The 12028-nt window shown below is 40.7% G+C and overlaps 1 protein-coding gene across 1 annotated transcript; it reads right to left on the bottom strand.

Moving 5' to 3' along the window:
• Nucleotides 1-400: 400 nt before the first annotated feature.
• LOC123718500 (aldo-keto reductase AKR2E4-like) lies at nt 401-12028 on the bottom strand. The gene is made up of 8 exons (XM_045675069.1): nt 11940-12028; nt 11055-11153; nt 10265-10375; nt 4195-4266; nt 3451-3567; nt 2573-2740; nt 948-1151; nt 401-622 (listed from the first exon to the last, which is right to left on the bottom strand). Exons 1-8 carry the CDS (start codon nt 11985-11987, stop codon nt 437-439), a joined length of 1005 nt encoding a protein of 334 aa, XP_045531025.1. The 5' UTR covers nt 11988-12028; the 3' UTR covers nt 401-436.

Raw genomic sequence — 12028 nt, 5'->3', positions numbered from 1 at the left:
AGTAAAACAATAAAACTAAGACGAAAGTGCTGACAAATATTATGGGTGCCAAACCACTGTACACTTAGCCACTGACACCTCCTAAGCACAATGCCAAGGAGGAATGAAAAAGAACGTGTTGGGTGGTACTTATAAAGATAAAGGCAGGCAAGATCACTAAAATTACAAACGTGGAAGATGTTTTACAGGAAAAAAGGCGGCTAATATGTCGGGTCGGGATGGTCGGGACACACCACTGTATGAAAAAGCAAAAGGACATCTCAGGAAATTGAGGCATGATCTGCAGACCATGGTGTGTTTGTAGAGAGCTAGAAGAGGCCTACGTGCCTCTTCTAGCTCTCTACCGAGGACACACTGTTGACCAAATTGTGAAAAAAAACAGGCTTTAAGAGAATGATAATAAATTGTAAACATTTTATTTAATTAAAAACGCATTTTACGAGTGAAAGGGGTAGTAAGGATGGTCCTTCCAAAACGGCATAGATGTTAGACGATAGTTCGCGTCGAAGCTGCGCAGGAGTCGCTTATCCGCCTCCTCTATTGCGAAGTCGAATATTTCGATGTTCTGTTGTATGCGGGAGCGTTTCACTGACTTTGGTATTGGTACTACGCCCAGTTCATACTGAAAAGGTGATATTTTATGCATTATAAATACTAGGTTTGCCCTACAATATAAATTAAACTACACACAAACACTAAACTAATACTATTACTAAAAGTAGTAATGGCCTAGTGTCATCAGAATCTCATCCCTGAGGCCGTAGAACCAGCTGTCCATGGATTTTCTTTGTATGCTTTTAACACGCGCTGAAGAAAATAGAAACAATCAATAAAACGGACGCGATCTGAGACCCATTGAGGATACAGGCGCCGTAAGTATACTCCATTTATGCGGCAACTGTGCAGCAAGAATGCTGCAAATATGCAAAACACCGCGTTCAACTCACCAGATATCTTAAAACAACTTGGGGTACAGTTTTCTTATACTTCCGAGCCATTTCAACCAGGGCAGGATCGTCGATGCGCGGCGGTGGTGCCCCAGGACTGGCTTTACTGGGGAATAGGGGTCCGAATGGCGTATAACCCATGACAGCTATACCACGTTGGCGACAGAACTCTAGAAGAGCTGGTTGCTGAAGGTTTAGGTGTATCTGTGAAAGTAAACTATATATATATGTTTCTTACTCTCTAATAATTTTTGGATATTTTGGTTTATAGAGACAATATCATTGGTATCGGCAGTACGTCCGGCAAGTCTCGCAAAAAAACTGCCGTATCATCCTTATCTTGAAGCAGTTCAGGCCATTTTCGATACCCTTTAACTTCGTTCTGGATAAAAAAAATTGCATCTAGACAAAACAGGCTTTGTATAAACACGGTATATTTGAAATTTCATTCAATTAGATACAGTAGTTTATGAATTATAACTAGACAAAGTTTCTTAATTCTGTCACTCACTGACTGACCGATCATCACAACTCTCAGGCACTTCTAGCAGACAGCATCATTTAGATAACAATTAGTCTTTAATATTGATATGATCACTATGAGGTGGTCAGGTGAGAAGGTACTGAAGGTACCCTTAAGTAGATACTGAATTAACCGACTTGGTATTTCATGGATCTCACCTTTTACGGTAAAAGAACTGAGTACGACTTGGCATTTTACAAGTTTTTGATGGCATTTAAAAAAAAGAAGGAAAACATCGCTTTACACAATGATAGGATATTTAGGTAAAGAAAAGTGTACTGGCCCCCCACACTAAGACTTCCTGTGTCGTGGGCAGCTAGCCATTTGACAATAATTTTTACACAACAGTTACAATTTATAATTAAACTACTTTTGCACAGTAAGTAACATAATATTTTCTGTATCAGCATAGGACAAGGTGACAAGATGTTGAGTAAGCTTTTAGTGGATTTATGTATGTTATGTGAGTTTTAAAATGTTAGTGAACATTTTATCGCCTGTGGTTAAAACTATCTGATATACATATTACTATCAATTATTTTATTACATAAAACGCATGGGGTATTTCCGAGGGTTGATCCCTTGGCATTGAGTAGAGAGAGATGTGGGATCTCACTGCATCTTTTACCGCATTTACCATGGAGTGTGTTCAGACTAGTTATTTGGAGTGGCGTAGCTGAGCATATCATCCGTCGTTAAGGCAAAATACCATCCGTAGCACCTCGACGTCCGTCGTTCCACAACTGAGAGTTTCTTAAAACCGCCACGTACCACCACTATGTGGTACCAGCTGCCCGCTGAAGTATTTCGACCGGACCAATTAGACTAATGCCAGCCTGCCACATGACGTCTCCGCTTTGGTGGAAGCACATGTATAAAAGTCATCGTTACGAATCTAGCGGAGTCCTTAATGGATCCGCTCCGCTCGAAGTGGAAGACGGGCATTAGGGTCCTTTAAGGAAAGAGTGTACCAATTCTTAAAAGCCGGTAATTCTTTTGAGCCTTCGGGCAATGTAAGTATCCATGGGCGGCGCTATCACTTTAAATCAGTCGAGCCTACTGCACATTCCTTACAGTAAAAAATATTATCTCCAATAAATACCTCAACTTGTAAAACTGCCGGAACAACACCAGTCTCTCTGACGAGTCTCTGTATCATGTCTTGATTGAAATTGGAGACTCCGATGGATCTCGTGAGCCCTTGTGTTTGGGCATCAATCATTCCATACCACGTTTCCAGGTAGTCCGTTAAATCTGGCGTAAAGTTGCTCTGAAACAACAGCAATTGGGTAACGAATACATACACTATACATATAGTACTAAGCCAATAGTATAAAAGGCGCATATTTCACGACGCTCCAAGCCTTTCCGGCTCTCTTTGCCTCATCTGCAACTGCACGACGCCAGGTTTGCTTTGGACGACCATGCTTCCGCTTTCTGCCCCTTGTTATTATACTTGCCTTCGCATATATCTCCTAGATAGGGAAAACCTAGTGAAGAGCTCTTGGATTGCTCACTAGCAAGACTTTAAGTAGATAAGTCCCGTCTTGTTTCTAACTTATTGTACCCCATCCCTAAGACAAATATTGGGTACATAAAAGGAAAGTAGAGAGAGATGCCATACAGTCTGTTTAATAAACGTGTAAAAATATTCTGTTTGCGCTTAAACATACGCTCCATGCGGATCCCAAACAGACGAGTTACACTCAAACATACGTGACTTGAATGACAGCGTGATGGACATGGGTCCAACTTGGATTGGATTTTGGATATTTTACACTCATATAACCATGGGGCATCGAACTTTAAAGCTTTATGCTTTATTTCACACTTTTTACACACTTTAGGATGGATAGAACTAGATGGACCGGTGGAAAGAAATATGATGAGATGTTTCCTTGCTGACTACGACGCTCAGACATGAGAACTATCAACTGAAAAGAGAGAAATAATTATTTTAAAGCTAAAGGTGATACTTACAACAGTTCCAATCGGGAAATGTATGAGATACAGATCGACATAGCTCATATTGAGCTGTTGAAGAGAGTTCTTCAAAGCTGGCACCACTTTTTCCCTTGCATGCTGGTCGTTCCAGAGCTGAAATCAAGTTTTTTTATTATAAATTTGTTCGGCAATCTTTTTGAGTATTGTGGTGACGTCATTAAGGCCCCGATGGAGGTCATGGCGAATGTACCAAATTAATAGGTAGGACAATCGATTATTTTGTTTGTTTTTTAGCAAATTGGTTTTCTGACATCACTATATTTTATCTACGTGGTAGAGAGTGGAACAGTGCAGACAGAAATGGCGAGATTCGGAGGAGGGCTTTGCCAAAATGGTATACTTATCTTGAAAGAATGGGACAGAAATATTAATATGTATGTAAAGGATATGAAATAAACGCTTTTATTATTATAAATGCGTTACCATGAATTAAAAGTTGAATATTAAGATGTTTTTACTATCTAGCAAACTTTCCTACGGAACTTCCAGAAAGGGCAGATGTCGCAGCCCATGGACACCTATTTTAGTAGGGGCGATGCGGCCTTCCAGGAAAGTCACGAATTCGCCAGTCCGCAATAGAGAGTGTCCAGTAAATCGGATGCCGTCAAGGTGATGCTGATGAAATTTGAATTAACACGACTCCTACGGTGTTGGAACGAGGCAGGAGGGATCCACCCTCTAGCCTCTAGCCTCGCAACAGCTACAATAGTTATAACATACCTTTGTTGTGACAAAAATTTCCTCCCTCGTGAGGGCCCCGTCAGCTATTTTCTTATGAATCCCTCGACCAACCTGCAAATAAAAAAAATTATAGTCTTACTCAAAATTCACTTGTGTGCGTCTTCAGTTTTTGGTTGCGCTCGTGTGGATGTGCAAGCGAGCTGTATCTCTGGTGAGGCCCCAATAGCAGAAGAACAATAGCATGCTGGCGGTAATAGTGGGAAACTTGGATTGCCCATGGGTTCTTGCAAAGCAATTCATTTGCGCATTTTAGTTTTATGGTTGAATATACCTTAAAGCTACAGCCAAGCCAAAAGGCTGAGGTCATAGAACCCCGGCTGTGCACCAATGGACTTTCTATGTGCGCATTTAACACTGGCTCATATGAATGAAAACATCGTAAGGAAACCGGATTGTCTTTGATCCAACACGACGCCATGTGACCAGCACAGAAAGCTGAGGCCGATTTATTTACCTTACCTCTGTCTGGAGAACGATTTCATAGCTTAAATCAAATCGAAATATCATTCGTATTATTAATGTAAACTTATGTACGTCAGTTCTTAAATCTAGAGCGTAGACCGGAAGAGAAGAATTAACACTCCCCCACTCTTTTAAATGGCTAAGGTATGTTTAAAACGTTTGTAAGCACGCTCGTCATGCTCCTCAACACATGTTTAAACTATTATAATGAAACTAATCTACACTAACTCATAGGAGCTGGGATGATCCTCTTTGTACTTCTGATTTTCTCGCAATGTTGGCGACAGTGACTAGGTAAGTTAAACGCCCTTCGCCAAACACTGGCACTCTTTTGGACCCTGAATCACTTCGCATCGTCTTCGCTTAGGGGTGCCCACATGTACTCCCCATAAGTATCTACCTGGCTTTGAAGTAAGTAGCCTTGGACACCAGCATCCCCATTGTCAAAAGAGTGCAAGTCGTTTTTCTCGCCACGCCACTCTCTTGCCACTATCAACGTTTTGGAACTAACAAGCATCGCTAGAGACGATGGCAAGTGGCCGGCTGGTATGTTGATGATCCCTTTGATGCTGGGACGGGGTTTTGTATGGGATGCTACGTATGTGGACATGTTAGACCCGTCTTACCACCCTCGGCGCTAATTAAATATTTAAGTTGGCGCCTGATAGGTGACCCCAGAGCTGGTGCTTTAAACGAATAAGTACACAGCGAAGAAATGCCAGCATTAAAGGTACACTGCCAAAGGTACAGGGCCCAAACTTTTTAAATTTGTTTTAATTTTCTATTCATCACTTTTATTTATATATTATGTATGTTAAGAATATTGTAAATACTGTATATTTGTTGGAAATAAATATGGTTATCAACACTAATGTTATAATAAAGGAAATATTTGAATAGGCTACATAAGTACTGGACCCTACTATGATGAACAGGCTATAGAATTGTCAAAAAATCTAGTTGAAAAGATGTGAAACAGTCCCAGATATATTCCTATATGCTGCCGAAACGATTAACAATAGAGCAATGTACTATAGTTTTATAGAAGACACCAATGTCTACGAAAAAGAGCAAGCAATGGCTGAGAATAAAGTATTTTCGCGTCATGCTAGCTAGACATGCTGGCTAGAGGATGGTATAACGAAATCCATATTTGACTATGATGACTTGGCACAGAGATACTTTTAATGCTCTTGTGAGACCAAACCTAAAGAAGATATATTGTTATTGAGTTTTAGAGCTGGTTGTTCATGATAGCTAAAATATATTGATTATATATAAAAATTTCATGTGTTATAATTGAGACCGGCCGCGGCAGATAGACCAATTTGACCAACCATTAAACTAATTTAACTTAGAGCGTAATTCTGAAAAGGCCGACAATGAGCGAGCCTGGTGGCAGGGTAAGTCCATGGCCGGTATTCAACATTAGGTGAGCCTAGTGCCCGTTTGCGGTATAAACAATTACTCCAAAACTATCCCGAAACATACAATGTGTGAGGTTTATTATGGCAATTATTCATTGCTTGACCATGAAGCGGAAATATCAAATTTTGATATATTTCAAATGACGCCTCGTTTAATATCATTCACACAGATGAATTATTTAGATTAGAATTTTGAAGCGTTAAACGAATTTATATCATTATTTTTAAATGTCCGTTGTGTACACGAAAATATCTATGACGCAATGAGCAGAATTTAACAAGAAAAAGCTTCCAGAAAAGGGTGGCCTTGCCGCTTTTTTGCACGACTTGGCGGGAACACTGGACGCCCTCAAAAAGTATAACAATTTATCAATTTCAATTCAATATATGTCTTGTCTAACAACAAGTCGTAACACAGCAATATCAAACCAAGCCTAATTATAGTTTAAAATCAGGGGCGCTATAACCAATACATGATAATTTGTCTTATAGGCGGTCAGCCTGCTATGCCTGACACAAGCCGTCGTGTTGGGTTTTGGAAAGCCTTCATCGGTTTCCTCACGATGTTTTCAATGTTAAATGTGCACATAGAAAGTTCATTTAGATTAGTCTTTCGAATAGGCTACGTTCTGCAGCGTTCACAGTGAAAAATATATGCGAACTTACAGATGAGAAACAGCCATTAGCAAAATTCGTTTATTTTATCTATTTTCATAGCATCATGTCGTATAGTGTTATTTTGTGTTGTATGGTGATATTTGTTGTGCAAAACGGGCGGGCTATAAGAGCGATCTGCTTTGTCCCCACGGGAGTCAGTCCGAAGGAATTTTAAGGAATTACATTTTGACTTTGGCAAGTTTGGTGGCAACATTTATGAGAATATTTTGTATGTGGGGATAAATGTAAGATACCTTTAAAAAGAATATCCATAATTATAGTACTCGTAAATAAAGGAAAAATTAGCGCACTAATCATAAGGATGCTTAAAACGAGTAATTCTTTCGAAGTCAATTGAAGTCATGGCCAATTTAAATCGTACATTAAAGTAAAACTGCTTGCCTAAGGCCTATTATAATATAAATGAATATTTAAACGATCCTAGTGCTTGGATATGAATTGCTATAGTATAAAGAGGTAATGCGACTGAATCTCTCGGCTGCATTTCCAGACTCTGGGGCGATCGTCAACAACCACGACTGTTTTAATGTAAAGTGGAAACAAAGCGTGATCCATGTGGTTTATTTCAGTATAATTATTATTTTCTTATGTAGCCAAGTTCACATTTCAAGGATTGTTATGCTCGCTTAAATGTCATTAATCAAGACAATAGACAATGGAGAGGCTAGGAGATCTGGAGATACGCAGCCGGGTATCGCTATCCAAATTCCTGCATCCAAATCAACATGCCAACAGCCCAGGCAAATCAACGGATTCATCACTCCGCAACGTTGTGTCTCGCATTGGCGACTCCCTGAAGTTAAAACAGTCAACCCTTGGTGCATTCATTGACATCGAAGGTGCTTTTGACAAAACAAACTTCACGAGCATAACCAGAGCACTCGTTACATGTGGAGTATCATCAAGCCTGATAGGGTGGATAAACAACATGCTAAAACAATGAGCTATTAAACAGTTCACTGTTAATTCCACAACATGGGCCATTGTCAGCAAAGGCTGTCCACAAGGTCCTATCGCCGCTACTGTGGAACCTCGTAGTTAACGAGCTCATCACAGAACTCAACGCTGGCAATCTCTACACAGTGGGATATGCGGACGACATAGCTATCTTAATATCGGAGAGCTTTGTAAGCCCCCTATGTGATCTCATGGGAAGGGCTTTCAAAGTAATTGAGAGATGGTGCAACAAGCACGAGCTATCTGTCAACCCATCAAAAACAGAGTTAATACTCTTTACAAACCGGAGGGTTCTGGGACCACACAGGCTTCCAAAACTCTTCAACATACAACTCAAAAATGAAATAAAGTACTTAGGTGTGATTCTGGACACTAAACTGCTCTGGAACAAAAACCTAGAACACAAACTAAACAAAGCAACGATCGCCTTCTATCAATGCAAAAAGATGCTAGGCGTGAAATGGGGCTTATCGCCTAAAATAACATTATGGCTATACACTGCCATAATCAGGCCAATGCTAGCCTATGGAGCCCTGGTTTGGTGGCCAAGATCTTCAAACGGCGATCACGAAACTGGGACGCTTCCAAAGGCTTGCCTTGTCCGCTGCTAGCGGTTGTATGAGAACAACTCCGACCGCAGCAATGGAGATAGCCCTGCAAATCTTACCTCTGGACCTACACATACAGAAGGAGGCAGCCCTAGCTGATGATGATTGATGGCAATCAGGCTTATGGTATTGGATCTATGGGGAAAAAACCACTACAGTTCACACACAGTGATTCTCAACAGGGCAATAGAGTACCAACCTCTTATAGCTGCGCCATGTGATAGAATCACTAACCGACTAATATTCAACAAGAAATATCATATACAACTGAGAGAAGAGGATCAGGATCAGTCGCCCCTGAATGAGCTACGTATATACACTGACGGTTCAAAAACAGAGTGTGGCTCAGGCGCTGGTATTTTCTCCTTTGATCTCAACATCAACATACACCTACCTCTGGGCACACAAAGCACAATTTTCCAATGTGAATGTGTCGCTCTAACCGAAACAGCCAGAGCCGTACAGCGGATGGGAATTAATGACTTTTGCATTAAGCTCATATCCGACAGTGCATCCGTCTTGATGGCGCTCGGTAACGAAAACACAAACAGTAAATTAATACTGGAGTGTCACGAATCACTGGAGGCAATAGCTCTAACAAATAGAGTTACCCTACAGTGGATAAAGGGACACAGTGCTCTGCTCTGCTCCCCCCCTTGCCCTTCTCGCTAGTTCGAACCTGGATTCGCCAGAGATCCGCTGAACTCAAGAATCAACGATGGAGATTGCAAACAGTCCAAAATGGCTCTGCCGGCTGTGAACCCGTAACTTACTAAGCGACTTCTAAACCTGAACAGAACCAATCTCAAAACAATGATAGGGACAATCACGGGCCATTGTCTCCTTAATAAACATCTTTTCGTCCTAGGCACGACAGACAGCCCCTTGTGCAGAGGCTGTTTCAGCGCAGAGAAATCCCACCCACGTAGTCCTGGAATGCGAGGCTGTGGCTAATCAACGCACAAAAATCCTCGGAACAGTGAGGTCGCTCCGCGAAGCCTGTGATGTGCCCGGGAGACTTCTGTGCTTCTGGAGGGAGTTAGGCTGGCTAAATTAGCCAGGGCTTTTACGCACAACGGACCGACTACGCGTCTAAGTGCGGAAATTGAGTCCACCCTACCTACCTACCTACCTACCCGTGTCATTGCTTATGGTGGCGTCCATATGTCAGGCTGTCTCACCCTAAAATATGGCGAGAGGCCAATGGTTGGCCATGCGTGATACTCGTGAACGGGTGCTACTTATGGTGACTGGTCGTACTTGAATTCGTGTTTGCGCTGATATTAGTTATTTCGACTATGTATTTGCGTGTTGTTCCCACGAGAATGTAAGTGCGTGAGTAAAGGAACGGCAACGGACTTTTAGTTTAAAAATAATTTATTTAAACGAACACAGTGACAGCAATTAATTAAGAACTAAACATTAATCAACTTAATATCTATTTCTTCTTATATTTGTACATTAAAATTACTTACTAAGTATTGGTCGTTGCTAACGCACGACCTACATTTGGTTTCGTACTAACAAAACATATATCTATAGGGTTGATACTCGTAACTCCTATTTCACCATGACTCCTGCTGATAGAGAACAAATCTATTTTTTTATCTATTTTATTATTATAAATTAGTTAAGACATCATGTGGAACATGGTGTAATGGTTGCAGCTCCTTACAAACATTGTGTAAAACAAAAACTTGGCGATAAAAAGAATGGCGGAGAGTTTATTGTTTTTTTTTTTATATTTGTTTATTACGAGTCCTTCTCTTCCGTTCTACGCTCTTGATTTTAGAACTGACAGTAAATGTAAAATTAGAAACATTTCATATACATTATTGTTTTTGACATTCGTGAAGAATGAGAAACTAGGCGAACACTAGTCTTTAATTACATTTTAGTACAATTTATTGGCTGTACCTGTGGCTCTGTGTTGTAGAGAGCAGCGGTGTCTATGTGTCGGTATCCAACATCTATGGCGTCTTCAACTGCCTTCTCTATGGAGTCATCTTGCACTTCAGCTAATTGCCCCTGTCAAAAAATAAAATAATTTCGGACCTTTTTGGTAGAACGAGCGCTAGGGTGTCTACTGCGAGACTCGGGCCTCGGCTTGGGTCGTCGAGGATTGGTCAATCGCCTGAAGGGCAGGACGGAAGTTCACTGGGGTAAACGAAGTAAGGAACCACGTCTTCCCCGATGAAGGCGGCTTTTACACTAATATGATTTTGAATTTGCTTTGCCTCGCGGGCAGGGGTTATAATTGATGCTTTTTCGCACCAACGGGTTGAGATGATGTTTAGCCTTGTTGAAGTGGCGTAGGGAACTCTAGGTGGTGGTGGAGATCGATAGTCCTCATAGGGGTCACAATGCGCACAATGCAATAATGAATTCGCTAGCGTAGGTCCTACATAGTCGGATACAGGGTCTTGTACAGTGTCACCTTGTGTCTAAGGGACTCCTGCAATTCAGGAAGAAAACCGAGGCGACAGAGGATATAAGGCCTTTTTGCAACTGGCAGATATGAACTTACGGAAGTACATACCGCCATTGAGCGTAACTCCGAAATATTTGACAGGCTTTTCCCACGAGGTGGCTGGCCCGTAGTGAGTTACCTCTTTTCGAGACGAAAATTCTTCCCGAGATTGAGGGATTGAATATTAACTCCAGATTCAATATTATTAAAATTCGTAATCTTCTATAGGTAACTTACTTCTGGAGTAACACCAAGCCATGTGCCAAGTCCAAATGTGGGCATCTTATGCCCATCGTTCAGCTTAACCTCTGGAGCCACACCTGGAGAGCTGGTCGCCTAAAACATGGTTTAATAATTAATTTGTATTTAACTAAAAGTTATTTCCAAGAGAATTGCCGTGGGATTTTCTTGCAGGTTAAATAAAATATAAATTTATGAAATTGAGCAGTTTTGGCTTAACGGCTCCAGCGTCTCTGCACCCCCGGTGCACCAATAAACTTTCTAACGCATTTAACATTTACTCGTACGAAAACATGGTGAGGAATCGTGCCTTAGAACCAAAAAGACGGCGTGTATCAGGCACTTGTCAATGACACTTGTGAATTGATAAATGATCATGAAGCAGATACAGAAATATAAAGCCCAGACATAAAAAGATTGAAGTGACATTTATTGTTTTATATACATATATTATAAGCAGATCATCTGCTAAAGTCGGCCAGAACTATATAGGTGTGACAAAATTGGTATTATTACGTCAAACACGCGTTAGATTTGGATTAAAAAATAATATAGAAATATATATACACAATATGGAGCTAAACTATTCAAGACTTTACTGGCCGTAGAGGTTTTTCCAAACCGATACGACATAGGGGCCTTCAAAGAGTACCATTCCCTGAAAGGCAACACAATAATCCCTGGCGTTGCAGGTGTCCATAGGCGACGGTTATAGCTTTATTCAAAAAGGGTTTCGTGTTCCTTATCCCATTTTATACCTTCGTAAAATATATTATTATTATTATTTAAAAGTCTGAGGAAAGCTGTGGTCTATTAAAAATCGTCTTACCGATTTAATGAGAGTAGAACAACAATACGTTTAAATTAGTAAAAAGAACTTACCACACAAATAACACTTCGCAAACATAATGCCACAATTAAATACAACATATTACACGAGTGTTGGAACAAATGAGTTTCAATACACTTAC

This window comes from Pieris brassicae, chromosome Z, assembly GCF_905147105.1.
Source record: "Pieris brassicae chromosome Z, ilPieBrab1.1, whole genome shotgun sequence".
NCBI lineage: Eukaryota > Metazoa > Arthropoda > Insecta > Lepidoptera > Pieridae > Pieris > Pieris brassicae.
Note: the sequence above shows the minus strand (reverse complement) of the source record. Positions and strands in the feature narration are given on the sequence as shown.